This window comes from Bombina bombina, chromosome 1 (genome assembly GCF_027579735.1).
Source record: "Bombina bombina isolate aBomBom1 chromosome 1, aBomBom1.pri, whole genome shotgun sequence".
Classification (NCBI taxonomy): Eukaryota; Metazoa; Chordata; class Amphibia; order Anura; family Bombinatoridae; genus Bombina; species Bombina bombina.
Window position 1 is genome coordinate 633,481,603 of NC_069499.1, and position 23,061 is coordinate 633,504,663.

The 23,061-nt window shown below is 36.7% G+C and overlaps 1 protein-coding gene across 1 annotated transcript; it reads left to right on the top strand.

The window, feature by feature from the left end:
- Nucleotides 1–1,696: 1,696 nt before the first annotated feature.
- LOC128660170 (transforming growth factor beta activator LRRC32-like) lies at nucleotides 1,697–22,828 on the top strand. The gene is made up of 3 exons (XM_053713843.1): nucleotides 1,697–1,855; nucleotides 18,012–19,805; nucleotides 22,799–22,828. Exons 1-3 carry the CDS (start codon nucleotides 1,697–1,699, stop codon nucleotides 22,826–22,828), a joined length of 1,983 nt encoding a protein of 660 aa, XP_053569818.1.
- The last annotated feature ends 233 nt before the right edge of the window (nucleotides 22,829–23,061 follow it).

Here is a 23,061-nt window from a genome sequence, read left to right on the forward strand (position 1 = left end):
CACAATCATCTAGAGTTGCTAATACCTCCCTAAGCAATAATAAAAAAATGTTGGTGAATTTTATTGAAATTCAAAGAAATACAATGTAGAAATGCATAGATTTTTGTATTAGAGGGGCCAACATTTCTGAACATTAGTGGGACTGGGGAAAATGTAGACACACTTAATTTTTTTGCCCCTTGAGCCAGCTCTGCAATTTCAACAAATAATTTTCCCGGCTGCTTTTGCTTGTTTGTACTTTGCTCCTCCCCTGCTAATGAATGTTGTGGGCAGTGGAGTCACTCACTGCTGCGCTGTCTCTCTAAACGGGAACTGGGAAATCATGAGGGGGATACAATTAAGAAGAAACTGTAGGAGCGACTAATCAAAGGCTAGGTCTTATAGGAATGTGGAATAATGTAGGCGTCGTTTTAACAGTTAAGACTATCTAGATAGTCTTAACTGTTAAAACGACACCTACATTATTCCACATTCCTATAAGACCTAGCCTTTGATTAGGAGCTCCTACAGTTTCTTCTTAATTGTATCTACTAATCTGTGGGTAGCTAGGGACCCATTCTGTTTAGGAGCTAGAGATCCTTTTTTAACTAGCGCTGTGAGATACTGACCGTTATCCAATCATGAGGGGGATGCCTGGCACCTGACCGCATAACTGTCTGACACTGTCTCTAAAGTGAAGGAGCCACGTATGATGCCCACCTGACCGGAACAGTTACGGTACACTAAGTGCACACTGAAGAGGTAGGAGGGGAGGGTGGGCGCAGGTCTGGGGGTGGGTAGAGTGCAGAGGTGATTGGCCATAAGAAGCGGTAGGCATGCTGCCCAGGGCTGTGCACTGACAGACTTGGAACAGAGTCAGAGAGTAGAATTTTCATAGTTTGCCCACTTAAACCTTTTCTTTAGTGATTTATTTTTAGAGTGCACTGTTTATCTTTCATTTGATGCTCTGCTGAGTCAGGGAGCAGCTCTAGGCATGAGCTTTATATTTAATGCAGTGCAGTTTACATATTTTGTATGTGTGTGTGTGTCTGAGTGTTTTTGTGTGTGTGTGAGAGTGCTTTTGTGTGTGTGTCTAAGTGTTTCTGAGTGTTTGTGTGTGCATCTGAGTGTGTTTTTTAAGTGTGTGTGTCTGAGTGCTTGTGTGTGTGTGTGTGTGTGTCTGAGTGCTTGTTTTTGTGTGTGTCTGCTTTCTGGGGGGTGGGGGGGGACCATAACTTACCGCACCGGGTGACACCAACCCTAGTGACGCCACTGTCCTAGTTTACCACTGTTGATGAGGTTAGGCTGGTACATCCACTGAAAGGGGCTGATAAAGCAGGAAGAGCAGACACTTTCCCCTCCTCTGCATATGAAAAAGACTTACTACACAAACAAGAGGAAGCAGGAATCTGTAGACTTCAGTCTACATCTGATACTTTGGGGTTTGGTTAGGAGAATGAAAAGCAACACATTATTAAAAAATAGGCAAAACTATACATTGTTAAAATATTGTCAACATGATTTGTAGATTATTTTTGGATCTCTTTTAAAATTTCACTTTCACCTTGGCCTTCCTCTTGCTGTTTAAAGTTTTTTGTTCCTCTGCATAAAACTTTTTTAATCTGAATAAGGGCAGTGGGCTGGTCTATGGATTAATTATCTTTCCCCTTCATGGTGTTGTGTGACCATTTCCTTCCTTTTGGAAATGTGCAGTAACATGAACAGTGCAATATTTTATATCATAGAGAGCACCATGTTTTTGGTTCAAGCTAGTGATATTGCTAGAAAAAAACACAAAGTGTTGTTGTTTATTCATTTTCTTCTAGTTCAGAGTTGTGACAAAGTCAGGACAGATCCATCAGACGTGTGCATTCAGGTATGTGCTTTCTGTTATGTGTTTTCAAAAATTTATATTATTAGAAAATAATGTAAGAGCATAATATATTTTTCTTATAGTGGGAACTAATTTAACCCAGCAACACACAGATCATAGCAGTATTGTTCTTCAGTGAGGCTGGTCAACTCACTATTATATTAAATTCCAGGTGCTGTTTTATGCTTAAAAGGACATGAAACCCAAATGTTTTCTTTCATGATTCAGATAGAGAATACAATTTTAAACAACATTCAAATGTACTTCTATTATCTAATTTGCTTCATTTCTTAGGTATTCTTTGTTGAAGAAATATAAATGCACATGAGTGAGCCAATCACACAAGGCATCTATGTGTAGCCACCAATCAGCCACCACTGAGCCTATTTAAATATGCTTTTTTACAAAGGATATCAGGAGAATGAAGCACATAAGATAATAGAAATAAATTGGAAAGTTGTTTAAAATTGCGTGCTCTTTCTAAATCACACAGCTTCAGTTTGCTAAATTGTTAAACTTTATGGTTCACATAGAGAATACAATGTAAAGAGACTTTTCAATTTACTTCTGGCAGACAAATTTTTGACAGGCAGGCTTGAGCCTGTTGCAGGGCTTGTTCTCCCTTCTCCTGGACAAACTGGGGGGGACCTTTGAGTGTACAATGATTGTTGCGATCAAAATCATTAGAGCTTCTCCTGTATAAACTTTTTTTAATGACTGAACAGGTCGGAAGGGCTATTGAGCGCTGGTGGTCTAGAGCGGAACCCACCAATGATCCAATCACAGTAGCGCTACTCACACAACTCAGATGTGCAACTAGTGCTGCTGATTAGATCATTGGTGGCTTCCTTTGCAGGAGTTAAACACACCGTAGTGTAGGGTCAATTTTTGTAAAATAACAAATTAGAACATGCCATTTTTGACTATTATTGCCCTTTAACTAATAACCCATGATTGTAACAAGGAACAAGTACAAATCTCTTTGAATTGCACAAGTTTTGAGTTGTGCTGTCCTGAAGTTTTTTTCCCTGCAAGGTATTCATTTTGCAAATGGGTCTTATTGAATGTAGGCCAATGAAGCACTGTTTTGCTTACCAATTGATTGTGGATCTATCGTTTGTACATTTTGTCTGTTTGATCTACTGCTGAAATTAAATAAAGCTTGTACATAAATGTTGCTATATATCTTGAATCAGTTAGTCGTGCAAACACATGTTGTCCACTTGAAGCCATTGTTTTGATTCTTTCAGAATATATTTGTTTAAAACATATTTACATGTTTTGTTATCACATATGGCTTTGGGGTGAACTCGTACAACATTATCTACTTGTCAACACTTCCTCCATTCCTTACCTCACTAAGATCTCCAGATGCCAGTATAAAGCACTAGAAATTAAAGGGGCAGTCAACCACATATCTTTAGCATGTAAAAAGAATTACTATTTTTGGCTCTGCTGTTTTAAAATGTCCGCCTGCCCCCTCCCCTATTTTGTCACCAGCAGTCTGTGATCGCAGTAACTTTGCGATCCTACATGTTCCAGTTTTTTGCGCATTCGCAATGCGACGATTTTAGCTCAGTATCACAGCGGTTTCATATGAGAGACATACCAGTGTGCGATCAAGAAAAGCACACTGGTACACCTTACATATGAAACTGCTGTAAAACTGAGCGGTTACTTTGAGTTCCAGGTTCAAAAATACTCCTTGACTAAAATCGGCGCATTGCACGTGTAGGATTGCAAAGTTACTGCGATCACAGACTGCTGGTGACGAAATAGAGGAGGGGGCAGGCGGACATTTTAAAACAGCAGAGCCAAAAATAGTAAATCTTTTTACATGCTAACAATATATGGTAGAAAATTGGGCTACATTTGAAAATAATAATCGGTTGCAACTTTATATGTATGAGTTAGAACCAATTTTGGGTTGACTGTCCCTTTAAAGGGACATAAAAACTATTTTTTTCCCTTTCATTATACAGATAGAGAATACAGTTTTTAAAAAGTTTCCATTTTACTTTTATTATCAAATTTAATTTGTTATCATGTTAGAGAGATTCCTAGGTAGGTAGTGTGCACATGCCTAAAGCACTACATGACAGGAAATAGTGCTGCCATCTAGTGCTCTTGCTAATGTATAACATTGTTGCAAAACTGCTGCTATATAGTGGTACAGATACTTGCACACTCTTGAGCTTACACCCCTGCCTTTCACCAAAGGATACCAAGAGAATGAAGAAAATTAGATAAAAGAAGTCAATTGGAAAGTTGTTTAAAATTGTATGCTCTATCTGAATCATGAAAGTAACAGTTTGGGTTCCATGTCCCTTTAATGCAAAATACAAATGTTCTGTAGACACTGGTATTAGCAGAAGCTGCAGATCCCTCTCACTCAACTGCGGTTAAGATCACCAATCCTAAAATGCAAGAAAAGAAGAGCCTCTCTTTACTTTATTGCCAATTCACAATAAAATTGAGATGTTGCTTAAAGGACAGTGAATTCAAAATTAAACTTTCATGATTCAAATAGGGCATGCAAAATATACTCTCCAATTTACTTTTGTTATCAAATTTGCTTTGTTCTTTGGTATTCTTTGTTGAAAGCTTAACTTATATAGGCTCATAAATTGATTTCTAAGACTTTTCCCACAGTTAATATCCAATATAGTCAAGCACAATGTAACAGTATGGTCCAATTCTGTCAGAGGTTCTGTACCAATCTTCCCATTATGTATTAACAATTCAAATAGACAGCAGCACTCACCAAAATCCTCTCAAATAATAGTTTTATTGCATCTCCCAGGTGAAAAATACAAGACAACATTTTGGGTGTGATACCAATAGTCATGTCAGTCACATATGAAATGTTGTCTTGTATTTTCACCTGGGAGATGCAATAAAACTATTATTTGAGAAGATTTTGGTGAATGCTGCTGTCGATTTGAATGTTTTTTCACAGTTAGACAGAGCTAGTTCAAGTGTGTCATATAGATAACATTGTGCTAACTCCCGTAGAGTTATTTATGAATCAACACATATTGGCTAAAATGCAAGTCTGTCAAAAGAACTGTGATAAGCTGTCAGTCTGAATTTTGGTGGATGCCCATACCCTCCCACCTCACACATACCTCAGTCTAATGCGTAGCCAAGCAGAAGTGAGGTAAGAAATAGAGCCAAAAAAAATAGAGCAGGGAAAATAATTTCTTAAAAAAGAAAACAAATCCCTTTAAAAAAGAAAGGGTGGGGTCTTGTGGACTCTGACCATCATGAAAGAAATGCATTTATAAGGTAAACATAAATTGTGTTTTCTTTTTAACTGATAGAATAAATCCATAACCCCAATAAAAAATGTTTTTGTATTTTTCAAGTGCACTTAAAAAAATAAACAGGCAAGAATCAAACTGAAACAACTGCCTGAAGCACCTTTCAAGCAAAAGCTGCCTCAGAGAAAGCCAAAACATCCAAATGGTAGAGATCTGTAAAAGTATGCAAAGAAGACGGAGTAGCCGTTTTACAACTGAGGCCTTATTCTTAAAAACTTGTGAAGTTGTAACTGACCTAGTAGAATGTGTCAGTATATACTAGGGTTATAATACAATTTATTTAATAATTATTCTTTAAATGAACCCCCAATTAAAATGCATATACAAAACAATTAAAATCAATATTTATTCCTAAGTTCTTTACAATAAGTTAATGTTATAGACACATTGAAATATATTTATAGGAACCAGATTATGAATCAAACTATACAAGCTTAAACTGTTACAATATTCTATACCAAGATCATAAAAATATACCTTTATAAATTACCTTATTCACAATAATTTCCCAAATCAGAGTTGCATTAAAATACCACAATGAGATACCAAGGTATGGATTGTTAACTTCCAGACAAATATAATTAAGCTACTTAGCCCACATATGATTCTATATAACTCTAATTAAAACACAAGTTATATATATTATTAATGCAAACAGCCAATTTATATGCCAATTTATCTGAGCTGAAATAAATTCTTATTTATCTACAATAAGGTAAATCCTAAAATATATCTATATAGCTGCAATCTGACTATAGTCTTAGAGTACCTTTGTTTAAAATATTAAAAATATAGAACAGTCATATATCACCACATGAACCAAATTAAACATTCCAGCTTTTCCAAGTAGATTCAGGTCACCTCATATGAAGAAATGTATTGCAATATGGATCAAGAAGTTAGTCCCAAGTTTTGCTTATAGTGACTGTGTCCCAAAAATGGCAGCAAAGTTTTCAGTCAAAAGTAAACAAACAAAATACTTTTTTTTCTCTCCTTGCATGAGGTTATATTATGTGATATACCCCGACCTTTTCTTATTCTAATCATCAGTGATAATTTTGATAGGCTCTTAATGGAGCTGTCTTTCCATTGGCCCTCAGAGCTTGTCCCTCTCATTGGTTCGTTTGGATTTGCATGTGTTCTAGTAGTCAATCCATTTGGCTGTCATACCATTTTTTTATCCCCTAGGGGGCACAGACAACCACAAATGCAGTCTCACCATCAACATTGCTAACAGTCCAAATAACTCATCTCAGAGTGTTCATTAAATATATTTTAATTTCTTGTATTAATAAACTTCTCTGGTCAGCATATATATCCCATGTACTACAATTGAAAATGTACAATTTGAGACCAAACACTAGTATAGTATTAATTCTATGTTAAAAATAGAAAACATTTATATAGACTTCCTATACATTCTACTTAGAATATCCTAAGAGATGTATCTAAAGTTAAATAAATATCTAGTGCAGAACCATATGATATGACCTAGGTCACCCCATGCAGGCAATCCTGCACCACCATCCATTAGCCCCATTTTGTCCCTTAGATGACAGAAAAATAAAGAATATGTTATATATTTCAACATGGGATTATTACAATTGTTATTTAATCTATTACAAATCTGAATTGCATTTCCCAGATCCATATATAGGTATTTATACATTTTTATACAGTATTGAAAATTATACAAGTTTGTATTTTAAAAAATTGCTATTTTCCCATTTGAGACGTATGTCTGAGCTTCGTGTATTCAAACACAGCAGGGGTAATCAATTTTTGAGTATGCTTAAGCCTCAAAGAGATTTTTCCCAGACCTAGCGACTGTTCTTTACAGGGGTCTGATAAGTTTATTACCCATCTTAGGCAGGAAATCAACTTTAAACAGAGACATATAGTGAACATCTTGTTGAAATAGATTGCATTTTTCTAATTGAACCAAATGTTTATTCCTTTGTACTAATTTAGATGTATTGTAATCAGGAAAAAGGGGGGTTGGGGCTGGTCTGTTATGAGACCAATTCACATCAAATTAGGTTTTAGCTAAAAAAAAAATATTAGAGTCTATGATACATCTGAAGTTTATTTAATGTTACTCACAGATACCCTGACAAATGAATGAGCAGTAATCTGTTGCAGTGGGGGCTGACCTGCCTCCAAATAAGCCTTGTGAATCAAAAGTTTTAACCAAGAAGCCAAAGAAACGGCAGAAGTCTTCTGTCCTTTCTTAGACAAAAAAAAAAAAAAAAAAAACGAACAAACTAGAAGTTTGTCTAAAGGTCTTAGTAGCATCTATGTATTAGTAATGTAATGTAATGCCCTAACAACATCAAATTTATGCAAAATCCTTTTGGAAAAAGACTTGGGATTAGGACATAAAGAAGGAACAACATTTTTTCTGCTGATATTATCAGAAGAAACAATCTTTGGTAAGAAATCAAAAGTAGTTCTTAAAACTGTCTTATCCTGATCAAAAATCAGAAGAGCAGATAATTCAGAAACTTTTCTATCAGATGAAATAGTTAAAAGAAACAATACTTTTGAAGAAAGCAGCTTAATGTCAAAACATAAGAAGAGATAAAAGGAATACAACATCCGACTTAGAGGAGCAAGCACAAAAACAATTGACCACCATAAGGGAAAACTTACGCCAAAACTGGATGAGCGCATGCTAACCTGATGAGTGACAGTGATAAATACCGCTAATAGAAAACTATGGAGCGTTCGCTAACTTGACGTGCGCAAATCCAGTGAGTGCAAACTCTAATGCTGACACATGAAAGGGCACGAAAAACTGCTGTGGCAAACTAAAAGGGAAATGATAGATTCTGTTCCAGGGCCATGCATAAAGAATAATTTATATATATATATATATATATATATATATATATATATATACACACACACACACACATATATATACACACACACACACATATAAACACACACACACACACATATACATACAGAGCACAAAATTGGCGAGTAGAAATTGAACTGTGGTGAGTAGTATATATATATATATATATATATATATATATATACATGCACACACACAAATACACACTGGTATATATATATATATATATATATATATATACATACACACATACATATACTGTATATACAGGGCTCAAAATTTCCACTTGACCACTAGCCATTGGTGAGTAGAAATTGAACTGTGGTGAGTAGTATGTGTATATATATATATATATATATATATATATACACACACACAAATACACACACACACCGGTATATATATATATATATATATATATATATATATATATATATATATATATATATATATATATATATATATATATATATACATACACACATACATATACTGTATATACAGGGCTCAAAATTTCCACTTGACCACTAGCCATTGGCGAGTAGAAATTGAACTGTGCTGAGTAGTGAAAGAGTGAATGTTTAATCAACATAACTTTTCTATAGCAAACACTGCAGTATTAACAAGATCAGTATAGGTGGCAATTTCCGCAGGCGAAATCAGCTATTTAAAATCATTGTCCCCTTTATCAAGCTAAAGGCCCCCCATGGTTAATCGTTCAGGTTACTACCCAAGCAAAATTAAAATAAGCAAATTGGACACTAAACAAATTGAACATTTTGTTTCATGTCCCTGCTGCCCTTAAATTGAACCTGCCCTGGATTACACAATTTAGTATCACGTAAGAGGGAGTTAAATGCTGTCTATATACTGTAAAATGAACAGCAAATGTATATATTTTTTAATTCATTTGTTATGGTTTAAAATAAAAAATAACTGCACAAGAAGATGTTCCACAAAGTGCCCATAACAAAGCCATAGAGTGTCTTATATAATAATAAAAAATAATACTTGCCAGTAGACACTCGTCCACCATCTAAGTAGCAGACAGCCAAGCCAGTACTGAAACATATCAGTAGAGGTTATGGAAATTGGAGTATATTGTAGATCCATAAAGGGAAGCAACAGACAAGTCCTGCGGAGCGTTTATAAAGTAGTAGGGAAGGTATTTCCCATGAGTAATCGATTGTGGACTCTCACCACCTGTATGAAAGAAAAGTGTATTAATATAACAGTGTTGGTTATGCAAAACTGGGAAATGGGTAATAAAGGGATTACCTATCTTTTTAAACAATAAAAATGTTCAAGTAGACTGTCCCTTTAACTCTTGGTCTAACCAAGAATCACCACAACAATTGGTCCTTGGTCTCATTTAACAGAGATATTATAGCCCAAGAAATACCAATTAAGAGATCTTGGGCTGTTTCTTATATTTTATTTTGTTATTATAAAAGCTGGTGTTCCATCAGAAAGGAATATAATTAAAGTTTCATTAAGAAATTTGTTTCTCATGGCAGCAGACAGTTTTATTTATTTTTTTCAAATATGCATGCCCAATTTATCACACATGATGCAGATTGTTCAAATTACAGTCTGTGTGTATTTAAAGTTGTGGTTAGGTTTTTTCCACTAAAGCGGATATGTGTAAAAATATGATACCACAGATGAATGACAAAGCAGCATTACATAGAATTCTAATTTTATTGATAACTCCTGCTTCCCCCTTATTGACAGGATAAACATTTAATTTACAATGGGCCAGGTTACGAGTTGAACCCAAAATTGTGCAAGCGTGATAGTTGCGCTCCACTTGTAATACCAGCGCATGCAAATGTGCTCTGGTATTATAAGTAAAGTGCAATGCGAACGTGACCTCATGTTCACATTGCGTGGAAGCTTTTGCGCCTACGAGAACGCACTTTCATAGGCTCCAAAGGGAGCCTTGTTCTGATGCCTATAGACACGGCACAGAACCTAGCGCAGTGAAGGGGGTAAATCACGCAGGGTTTAGCAGCATATGTAAAATATATATGAATATATTTTTATGTGTATATATATATGTTTATATACCCATACTATTAACACATAAATATATATGTACTGTATATAAGCTTATCCTATATAATAAAAGGCCAAGTGTGTTTGTCCGAAGCTGTCATGCGCAGTAGAGACTGCGCGCAAGGACAAACACACCTGGCCTTCCAACTGACCTCCTCGGCGGCTCCTTCTGGCTTCGCGTGTGAAGTGGAGTGGGCGTGGCAGGGTGCGTCGTGGGCGTGGCTGGGCGTGCCGCGGGCGGGGCCAGATGCCGACTGTAGCAGTAAGTGACAGAGACTGAGAGCTCGAAAAAGGGGAATAGAGAGCAGCAGAAGAGGGGGGATAAAGAGAGGGAGAGAGCGCACAAAAGAGAGGGGGGGAGAGAGCACAAGAGAGAGGGGGGAGAGAGCACAAAAGAGAGAGGGGGGAGAGAGCACAAAAGAGAGAGGGGGGAGAGCACAAAAGAGAAGGAAGAGAGCACAAAAGAGAGGGGGAAGAGAGCACAAAAGAGAGGGGGAAGAGAGCACAAAAGAGAGGGGGGAGAGAGCACAAAAGAGAGGGGGGAGAGAGCACAAAAAGAGGGGCGAGAGAGCACAAAAGAGAGGGGGGAGAGAGCACAAAAGAGAGGGGGGAGAGAGCACAAAAGAGAGGGGGAGAGAGCACAAAAGAGAGGGGGGAGAGAGCACAAAAGAGAGGGGGGAGAGAGCACAAAAGAGAGGGGGGAGAGAGCACAAAAGAGAGGGGGGAGAGAGCACAAAACAGAGGGGGGAGAGAGCACAAAAGAGAGGGGGAGAGAGCACAAAAGAGAGGGCGGAGAGAGCACAAAAGAGAGGGGGAGAGAGCACAAAAGAGAGGGGGAGAGAGCACAAGAGAGAGGGGGAGAGAGTGCAAAAGAGAGGGGGAGAGAGCACAAGAGAGAGGGGGAGAGTGCGCAAACGAGAGGAGAGTGCGCAAACGAGAGGAGAGAGTGCGCAAACGAGAGGAGAGAGTGCGCAAACGAGAGGAGAGAGTGCGGAAACGAGAGGAGAGAGAGAGCAAACGAGAGGAGAGAGAGAGCAAACGAGAGGAGAGAGAGAGAGAGCAAACGAGAGGAGAGAGAGAGCAAACGAGAGGGGGAAGAGAGAGAGTGAGCAAAAGAGGGAGAGAGCAAAAGAGAGGGGGGGGAGAGAGAGGAGAGAGGGGGAGAGAGAGAGAGGGGAGAAAGAGAGATAGATTGGAGAGAGGGATAGATTGGAGAGAGAGACAGAGGGGGGAGATGGGGAGAGAGAGGGGAGAGAGAGAGGGGAGAGAGAGAGGGGGAGAGAGAGAGACAGGGGGGGGGGAGAGAGAGAGACAGAGGGGGGAGATAGAGAGGAGAGAGGGGAGGGAGAGAGAGAGGAGAGAGATAGAGAGGGGGGAGAGAGAGAGGGGAGATAGAGAGAGAGGGGGAGAGAGAGAGGGGAGATGGAGAGAGGGAGAGGGGAGATAGAGAGAGAGGGGAGATAGAGAGAGAGGGGAGATAGAGAGGGAGAGAGAGAGCACAAAAGATGGGGGAGAGAGAGAGCACAAAAGAGAGGGGGGAGAGAGAGAGCGCAAAAGAGAGGGGGGAAAGAGAGAGCGCAAAAGAGAGGGGGAGAGAGAGCGCAAAAGAGAGGGGGAGAGAGAGAAAGCAAAAGAGAGTGGGAGGGAGAGAACGCAAGGGGTGGGACCACTGTACTGCAAAAAATGGCCCATAGTACATATATATTTACCGTTTTTACACAGTCCCCATAGACTGCTATGTAAAGGCACCTTTTCTAACACCCTACATCCCCTCACTTTAACCCTTTATAACTGCTTTGTGCAGTTATTTAAAAAAATAAAAATAAAGATGCTATTCATTTTTATTTTTAAAGTCACTATACTTTATTTTGGGGGAAATTGTGGGACATTTATTTCATTAACCAGAGGTCTGACCTCTGGTTAATGAATTTGAGCGCAAAATGCTACCACAAGTTTGCAGTAGCATTAACCAGCCACTTGTAATGGCTGGTTATTTAACGTGAGCCCGTAAACTGGCAAATTTGCCTCTTTATGGGTGCACGTTAAATTAGTGCTCCACTTGTAATCTAGCCCATTATGCTGTCTTTAGGGCATTTTCAAAGCATCACAGTAGCATATGGAGAAAAATATGTTCTGGCAAATTATATGGGACCCTAAATTAACTGCACCTGTAAGAAAATGACCAGAATTTTTCCTTGTTATCTGCTTTGAGATATTACAGAGACAACACTCAATAAAAATCTCACTTAACACTTTTTGCTTTGAAGTATTTACTATTCTAGAACATCTGTAAATATTTCTGAAGTCTCCATATGAGCCTTTAATGATTCAAAAACCACCTCATAGTGAAAAAGAAACTAAACATAAATAATATGAATTGGACATTTACAATTAAAACTTAAAGGCACTTGATATTTCATAATTATATTTGTCTCACCTAGAAGAGTTTATTTCAAATTGAATTACATAGTAGTGGACATACTCAACAGAGGGCCCTGGTGTAAAGAAAAATGTTTTGCACCCCCCCCCCCCAGGTAACTCAGTAGTAAACAATAGTAATAATACACATGATGCTCTGTATAATGAGTTTGAGAATAGATAGATAGACCTGTAACCTTCATTAATAAAAGGCTCCCCTACATTAGGATTGTACATATTCTGCAAACGCTTATATAGACTGGTTGCTATAGGCCCTCAGCAATTGGGCCCTGGTGCCACTGCACCTGCTGCACCAATGGTAGTTCTGCCCGTGGTGATTTAGTTTTTCGAAAATGGATATCTCTGTGCTGAATAAACTTGCTTTTTACGTACAAGTTAAACTTGTGAGCCAGTGAGAAACAAAAAGCAATATTATACTTCATTTTCACTTTAAGTTGAAGCAGTTTTTATTAAACCTTTTTTCATGCAACATGTTTACGGCTATCTCATAACAGTAAATGTTCACATTTAGGGCTAGTTTTTTAAGCTGTGAATGCAGCTGTTTCCACACGAGCCTTCAGGTTTGCCCGAAACAAACGTTCAGAAGCAGCGGTCATAAGACCGCTGCTCCTTAACTCATCCGCCACCTCTGATTGGCCACGAATGTGCAGGGGGTGGCATTGCACAAGCTTGTGCAATGTTAAATGCCAACAGCATATGCTGTCAGCATTTAGCGATATCGGGCGGACATGATCTGATACAGCGGATCATGTTCGTCCGACATATAATAAATCTACCCTAGAGTGTCTCTTTTTAAACACTTTCAAAATATACTCTTGAATCTACAGAGAGTGCAACAGGTAAAAATAAGAGAAATTTATACAAACTAAAAACCTAAAGTAGAAATAAGAAAAATCAGGCACTTGTTTCACAGAATTTATTTTCTGTTTATGGTTGTAAGATAAGACAAAAGATATTGCATGTTTTTTAAATAGGGTTTTGCAAAGATTTGCACACTCACAATATCAAAATATATGTGGTGGTCAAAGGTAAAAGTTCAAAATCAGTGTTATTGCTTAAAGTGAATGTAAATTTTGATGCTAAAGTGCCCGTTTTTAAAAAAATTGATTAAAAACAGGGGCACTTTAATTCATCAAAATTTATATTTCACTCCTGTTGTGAAAAAAAACTTACCTTTTAATTTTTACAGCAGCTCCAGCTTCCTCCACCCGTCGCAAAGCCTCTTCCTGGGTCTAAAATGAAGAATCCGGCTTCCTCCAATCACAGCGTTGAATCAGACACCGATTCCCCCGGGGGGAAGCCGTGATTGGAGGATGACCGGTCCATCATTTCTGACGTCAGAAATGGCTTGCGATGACAGGAGGAAGCTAGAGCTGCTGTCAAGTTTAAAAGGCAAGTATTTTTTTCACAACAGGAGTGAAATGTAAATTTTGATGAATTAAAGTGCCCCTGTTTTCAATCAAATTTTTAAAAACCGGGCACTTTAGCATCAAAATTTACATTTACTTTAATACATTTAAAGGTAGTTTTCATCATATGCATATTAATTTAAGTTCATAATGTGTGTAATTATTGATTTTATGCAATCTTAAATAAGCATATTGATAATTGTATTTAACTTGTAAACATGCCATGCTCATAAAAAAATGTAACATCGAAAAAAGCTGTCACAACAGCCAAGATCGGCTGTTCAAAACAGGCCAAATTGGGGTTTTAATATTTCAAGGCTGTAGAATTTGAAAAGTCCAAGATTCATTCAACTAGCTTGGATTGGAATGGCATTAGATTTGAAAACCCTGCAAAAAGCCATGTGTCCTTTACAAGTAATCAAGCAAGGACACAAAATATTCCACTTTGTGCATTAGTCTTATATTATATGGATTTTTGTTACAGTATCAAGCAGTGATGTGCGGTAAGATCAGAGGCTGGTGAGGCATTGGCTATGATACACCTGAGAAACACATATACGCAAACCTATATATATATATATATATATATATATATATTTATATGTGTGTGTGCGTATGATGTTTTATTGCTAAATACACTCTGTGCTCTGTACAGGGTGCATGCCTATCAATCTGTGCCCATGTATGTGCAATGAGCATGTGCACATGGTGCCAATGCTAATATTTCAATACATTTTGCAGTGCAAAGTGCACGTCCAATCTACCTACTGATTTTCATGTCCATGTTAATGTGTATCCTTTACTTTATTCTTTTTAGTTAGATAAAATGAATTTCATTTTTCCATATGGTCAGACATATAAGCTTGCAGAAACCAGCATTAGCCCATAACTCAGGCCTTTTACAACGCTCCTTGAATTGAGGTATCAGTCTTACCTATAAGTTGCAGCAGTGCTGACATATATTGCAAGCTGATGACAACTGATGGCTGTATACAGGCACCCATTCACATTCCAGTTATCTTATTGGGAAATTCCACTCTGCAGTAGCTTGAGAAGTCTGTGCTATTAGTATCTCTCTCTGAGATTTCTACTACTTGATTAATGCAACAGATGTTTTACGTGAGTATATATTTTTACATTAAAAGAAATAAATACATTACTCTCTGCCTTGAATATCTTGTCTTTTCGACAACTCTTTAGTTTGAAATTATTTAACCTCAAGCCATATTTGTGTGTTGAAACTGCCACACATTCCCATTGGTTGGAGGTAAATACCTGAGAGGGTTCTCCATCTCATCAATATTTAAAATGGTCCAAGCTTGATAAAATGTAAACAGATTGCATGAAAGTTATTCTACTATTCTAAAGAGAGCTCAATCTCATGTTCTGCTCTGGCCAATCATTACATCAAATACAGCAAAATTAGCTGAATTGTTATTGTTTAAAAAGATAGATAATCCCTTTATTACCTATTCCCCAGTTTTACATAACCAACACTGTTATAATAATGTGGAATTATTTATGAGTCAGCACTGATTGGCTAAAATGCAAGTCTCTCAATAAGGGGCAGTCTGCTGAGGCTAAGATGCAAGGTAATTACAGAGGTAAAAAGTATATTAATATAACTGTGTTGGTTTTTCAAAACTGGGGAATGGGTAATAAAGGGATTATCTATCTTTTTAAACACTAAAAATGCTGCACTACTCTGTCTCTTTACATAAATGAACATAATTAAACTGTAAGATCTCTACAATATCTGTGAATGATAATTTCATCAAAGTATAAACCATATAATACACATACAAATTCAAACCTCACTAATAAGTGACCATATTAAATATACATTAAGGGTAAATTAATAATGCTATATTGAGGTTCTAGTTACACAAATCATTGTCACCAATATCCCCCATGCCATTATATCCATAATATGCAGATGCTCTCTATCTCTCTCCTTACCTCCCTCTCTCTGAACTGAGCATGTTTTTCCCCAGTAAAGACTAAATCATATGCACTGTTTATCATACAAGCAAGTGGTATGGTTGCTATAGTTTTTGTCGCCAACAAACACAACATTATACATTATAATTTGTGTAAATATTTCCCTGTACTAGGTAATGCTGAGTTATATAATGCCAGTTGCTAGGCTGATGTATTTATGCCCCTGTACTGCATAATGTTGGGTTATATGATGTTAGTTGCTAGGCTGATGTACCTATGTCCCCTGTACTGACAGTAATATGCAGTGCACTAGTTGTCTGTCACGTGGTGACACATGCCCGCCTCGCTGTTACCCACTGCATCCATGCACCAAAGACAGAACAAGTCAGGGCTACTCAGTCAGCACTATTCATGACAGTCCCAAGCAAACATGAATCATTTAATTATAGTTACCTAAAAATAAAGCCTCAGGCCCGCAACACCTATAAGTCCACCCCTGCTCTCCCTGTCTAAGTGTAAAGTTGAGATGTGTGTGTGAACTGTGAGCCGCATGATGGGCTATGTCAGTGTCACTTACCTGTACTGTAGTAGAGTCAAGTCGATGAGTGACAATCAAGTGACAGTAGTAGACAGCAGCTGTCCTTTGCTCGGAAAAAAACAGGCTCTTCTGCTCTTCTTCCCTCTCTGGTGGTGCACCATGGCGGGATCGTTGGTTTGCGCATGCGCACTGCGCAGGGAGTCAAACAACGCTGGTCATGTTCTCCTGGTCCTGTAAATCACCAACATACATGACCCAGGCTTATTGGCTAAGAGGCTGCCTTAGAGATGCCTTCTTTATTACGTTTTTAGCCGCACGGCAGCACAAACCACCACTGGGTGGCGCAGCTGATCGGCTACAGGTAGCAAAGCATGCTACAATATTGTGCAATAGAGAGAAAGTCGACCTCTGAGCTGCCTCTCTCTTTTGCGCAATATAGAGAAAAGAAAAAAAATGGGAAAAAAATTGTTTAATATTTTTTATTGATTTTCAAATTAAAAATGCCCCAAATGGCAGGTGCGGCATTGCCTCACCTGCCTCCTATGACTGCACACCCCTGGTATCAAGTACCTCACAACAATCCTGGATCTTGCAGAATTGCCATGGATTGGAAGGTGTGCTAACTGCCTTGCCCACATTAGGACAAATATCCCAGTTTCCTTGGACTTACCCGACACCCCCACACCCTACCTATCATGGTCCCACCATTCTTTTCACAACTCCACTCCTTATTATGACATATGGTATAACAAAAGCTGCAAACTATAAAACCTCTTCTGCTTTCTAATATTGCATTAAAGGGACAATCTACTCCAGAATTGTTATTGTTTAAAAAGATAAATAATACCTTTATTATGCATCCCCCTGTTTTGCATTACCAGCATAGTTATATAATATACTTTTTACTTCTGTGATTCCCATGTATCTAAGCCTCTGCAGATTGCCCACCTTATTTTAATTCTTTTTGAGAGACTTGCATTCTAGACAATAATCAGTACTGACTCATAAATAACTCCACGAGAGTGAGCACAATGTTTATATATTTATATATATATATGGCACATATTAACTAGCTCTGTCTAGCTGTGAAAAACTGTCAAAACTGCATCGAGACAAGAGGCGGCCTTCAAGAGCTTAGAAATTAGCATATGAGCCTACTTAGGTTTAGCTTTCAACAAAGAATACCAAAAGAACAGAGCAAATTTGATGAAAAAAGTCAATTGGAAAGTTGTTTAAAATTGTATGCCCGATCTTAATCATGAAAGTTTAATTTTGACTAGACTGTCCCATTAAAAAGTAAAAAAAATCTGTTTATATGTAACTTACTAAAAGTTTCAGACACGTTGATTGTTCTGTGAAAAAATATGAATTTAGTATATTATTTTGAAGTACATTTAAATATTTCTGATACATTCATTTTATTGTTAATGAAAACTATAAACAATTACATATCTAGAAAGTATGTATTTTTATTGTGCAACCTAAAATAACCAGTGATCACATTTTTCAGGAATTGTGGTGCCATAGTTTTTTTGTTTGTTACTTGTCTCAATTAAAATCCTAATATAATGTTCTGCTTTATTTTTAGAATTCCATTGATGTAAGTTGCCAACATCTCCACATTTATACAATTCCAAGAAATCTGACAACTGGAATTAAAACACTTGATCTATCTCATAACTTCATACAGAATCTCACAATAATACCACTGTCATCCTTATACACTCTATTGGAGTTAAACATTGGATATAATAAAGTTGAAAACATTGAAAATAAAGCATTCCATAACTTATCCCAACTTTATTCTCTGAATCTTATTGCTAATATATTGGACAAACACTATTTTGCTCATAAAGGAATTTTTGGATCTTTGCAAACTCTTAAAGTATTGAACCTAGCAAATAATAACTTAAATAGTGAAATGGTAAGCTGCTATTTAACAAATATTTTTTCACTGGAAAAGCTGGATCTGTCAGGGAATACGATAACATCACTACCCTCTAAATTATTTAATGAGGTTTTGCAGCTGTCCGAGTTAGATCTCTCTAACAATAACATAATGGAGATAGAGAAAGGCACATTTGATTCATTAAAAGAGCTAAGAGTTCTAAATCTTGCACTAAATTCTCTACACTACATTTGTAGTTTTAATCTTCCTCAGCTGCATTTTTTAAATTTAAGTTCAAATACGATGGGGTTTTTCTTCAGTAATAATTCTCATGAGCTATATCAACTTAGGAACTTAGACCTAAGCTTCAACAATCTCTTACACTTCCCAGTTCTCCCAAAGTTCCACATGATTCAGTATCTTAATCTGTCTAAAAACATGATGGCTGCAATGACCCCTTCCTTCAATACTACTCTGGATGATTTGCAGGACATGTCGTTGTATGAAAATATTGCACAGATGGATCTTTATAGTGCTGTTCAGGAAACTGTATCCACTTTGTCAAAATTAATTGATTTGGATCTAAGCAACAATCATTTGACAACATTTCCTCTGAATTTTCTCTCCAAGCTAAGGACACTTCAAAATCTCAATATGGCTCACAACTGTCTTGAGTATATTACAAATACATCTTCAATCGCTGAGCCAGTCTACAATCAGGTGGATCCAATTAGTGAAGTGGCTGTAAAACTTAACTCTTTGCGTGCATTAGATCTGCAAGGAAATTATCTGCGTTCAATTCCACAATGGCTATTTGACATCATGCCAGTAATTGCAAACCTGAATCTTAAAAACAATAAAATTGTGATATGCACAAACCCACACAGTAAAAAAGAAAATTCTTCTTCAAACGTGTATATTTGTACATCTTTCTCTAAGGCGCTTCACCTTAATTCCTTAAATCTGCGTGGAAACAGCATTAAACATCTGCCACCACGTGTCTTCCAGCAAACGTCATTAGTTTCGCTGGATATATCTGAGAATAAAGGATTGCATTTAAGAAATAATTCTCTTGAAGGTTTGCAGCAATCATTGCAGATCCTATTGCTAAAGGGAAACCACATGGAAGAGTCTCAAGTTCAGCTTCCTTGTTTAAAAAGACTGAAATATTTAGATTTGTCTAATAATAGACTTTATGCAATTCCACCCAACAGCTACTGCTCTCATGTAAAGACTTTAGATCTGCGAAATAATTCTCTACATATGTTAGATAAAAAAGCAACTTTGATTTGGTCTAAAAGTCATACACATGTGTGGATCAATGGCAACCCTTTTGACTGCTGTTCTCTGAACTGGTTACAAACTGACAACTTACAGATACAAGACATCAACGACACTCACTGTATCTACACAAGCAATAATATGAGTTCCAGAATACATTTATATAGTGATCACACTCCATTCTGTTCAAGTGATAGTGGTCACATTGTGATTGTAATTATTATTTTATGCTTTTTTACTGTCTCTTCTGTTATATGTTTAATGTTTAAAAAAAGAAAAAAGATTTTTATCAGTTGTAAATTCAGGAGTAATAAAATTTCTCCTGCTACGCCTTATCCAACTAACAACAAGATAGCTATTGCCATGCCAGCACACACAAGCATTACTTTATAAAAAAGTTCAGGGTTTTATTGTGTTGGTAAAACTAGATCTTGAAAATGCTGGGAAATAATTGGAATAAAATGGAAACCAAAATATTCAGATTAGAATGACCCACCTCTGTGGAACCTTCACCACCAAACACATTCTATAAACACAAGTACATACTCAAACACATTATATCTATCTAGTCTGTCATTCTCTCCATCAGTCTATCTAGTCAGTTTCTCTATCAGTCTACCTAGTCTCTCTCTATTTGTCTGTCTATCTATGCATCCATCTATATGACTGTATGTGTCTAAATATATATATAATTAACATGTTTGTTATGGATTTATATGGACTATACGTGACACCTTTCTGTACCCCTGATTGTTCTGCATATGCTAGACAATTTATGTTCATATATCCATCTATCCATATATTCATATATATAATTGTATCAGCTTTTAATAAATGTTTATCAAGCATATAAAGCAGTAAATAAATATCAAAAATGTTTAAAGTGATTGTAAAGTTTAACGAATTAAAGCCCAATATCTAAAAATACTCTTAAAAACAGGAGCACTTTAATTCATTAAACTTTAAAATTACACTTTTTAAAAAAAAAAAAAAAAAAAAAACACCTTTTCGTTACTGTAGACCGGGGATCATCTGCCCGCATCTTCTTCTGTGTTTTGCATATGGATAATGAATCCGGCTTCCTCGAATGGCAGTGATTAGGAGGAAGCCAGATTCGTCATCAATCTGCAAAATACAGAAGATGATGAGGGCGAAGGATTGGCAATCTGATTATCGTAAAAAAAAAAAGGTTTTTGTTTTTTTTAAATTTCATTGTAAAGTTTAATGAATTAAAGTGCCCCTGTTTTTAAGAGTATTTTTTAGATACCGGGCTTTAATTCGTTAAAATTTACAATCACTTGAATCAAAGTAACACTGTTTATAGACTATTATAAAAATAAATATATTGTGCATGCCATTTGCATGAGTTTTGTTTATGATTATCTTGTATATAGTTCAATAACTTTCTAGTTTGTTATGCTAGTTTAATTTTATGAGATATATCATAACTGTTAATCGTCAAATGAGATTGCAATCAAAACAGAATAAAACATATGAATGTTCCAAATGTACTTCAAAACTTGGTTGCGTTTCAGTGGAAATAAAAGAAAAAATTCGAGTTATGATGATAAGTAATCCAAGAGTGATAAAAAGACAAGCAGTCCAAATCCAGATTACGTTTGAAATCCAGATTACTTTATTTTTATGATTTAAAAGTTTTTAATAAAAACTATGCATATAGAGGCCATGGTGTGTAGATAGTATGATGACTAGCGATCCTTTTTCTATACATTGGCTTTTGCAGGGAGAAAAAGAAAACTTTAACTCCACAGACAAACATATGTAGATTATTATAAATTGTAGACAAATGTACTAATCAAATAAGGTTTCTGCATATTTTGTCTTCTATTTATTTATGTATTTTATTTAATTTGTGGTTGCATGTGTGTAAGATATAACATACAACAGCCCAGTGTTCTCACAAGGCCTTTTTTAATGGGCGAACCACCCGGCTAAGTTTACTGACCACCCAGCTTAAATTTTATCCAACATTAAGGTAAAATGAGCTCATATTAAATTTGTTTCAATGGTTTATTGCATAAATTATCATTAAATACATTTATTGTAAATTATACAACTAATTTGGGCTTTGAATAGCAGAAAATTATTTAATATTACAAAGTAATACACTGCCCCCACCCGGTTGCTCCATAATGCAATCCAGCTGACAAAATCTTCTGTGGAGAAGACTGCAGCCCTTATGTTAGCTAATATAGGAATATATTCTGAACCTGTAGAAAAGAGTATCTGATGATTTTTCACCATTAAAGACTAGGGGAATTTTTGCAGCTATATAATTTGAGAAGCTATTCTAAAGGAATTGACTATATATCATAGTTTTGTTGAAACACACTTCATGCTTGATAATTAGATCATGCAATTCTATTATCTCACTTACAGTTCCACATTTGAAAACCCCTAACCACAGAAACCACTATCTACTGCTTGAAGGAAACAGAAAAAAGTAAAATTACATCAACAGAAACCGTAGTACATACACTGCACATGATCATCCTAGCTATATAATTATGTAAAGAAATACACAAATAACAGATGATATGATAGCCAATAACAATCTAATAAAGAACCACTGAATATAGCTCAAAGAGAAAAGATTTTTAAGAACATTTTCTCACTTTAACTGTTTGCAGGCTGTATATTTAGGCAGATAAATTAAGCCAAGGGCAATTCTAAAACTTAGATTTTTTTTTTGGGGGGGGGGGGGGCGTATAGGAGGCTTGGATGGAGTTGAAAGTGTTTGATGGGAAGAGATGGCGTGTGATTAGGAGATCGAGCATTTATGTTCTATGGACAGAGCCAGGTGTACTCTAAGCGGAGATGAATAGTCCAGGTGTGGCTATACAGTTTGGGTATGGTAAAAAGGAAGGAACAACAGCTGGGAAGAGCAATTTTCAGACTTCCCTGAACACAACAATGCTGCATACCAGGCCCGGACTGAGCATAGATCATATAGGGCCAGGGTCAGTTGTAGGCCTGCTGCCTTAGCCCCGCCCATTTACCAGCATTATTATTTGTGCAAGATGCAGGGCCAGCTCTGACGCTCACTGTTTATGTGAGCCAGGTTCCTGTTATTTTAAGTAACTTTAACAAAGTCTGATAATCTGTAAGTAGTTTTTTTTTTTTAAAGTGTGAACTACAATGGCCTTTTTTATATTACATTTCACTTTTTTACTCTTTAATGACAGAAACCCAAATGCAGTGCCATAAGGGTGTAACAAACTTTAAAATGTTTTTGTAAATCAAACTACTACAATATACTTGTCAGTATTGGGGAATGATGCATGGCCTGTTAAAATGTATTGGTCCCAGTCAGACCATGGTGCATACTGAAAGCTTAGTGTGTTTGCACCCTGTGCATCTCTATAAAACCGCCACCATGAAATTATGAAAAACAACCATTAGGCCAGGGAGAATATGATAATTATGCCAGTACTAGTAGAATTTTATC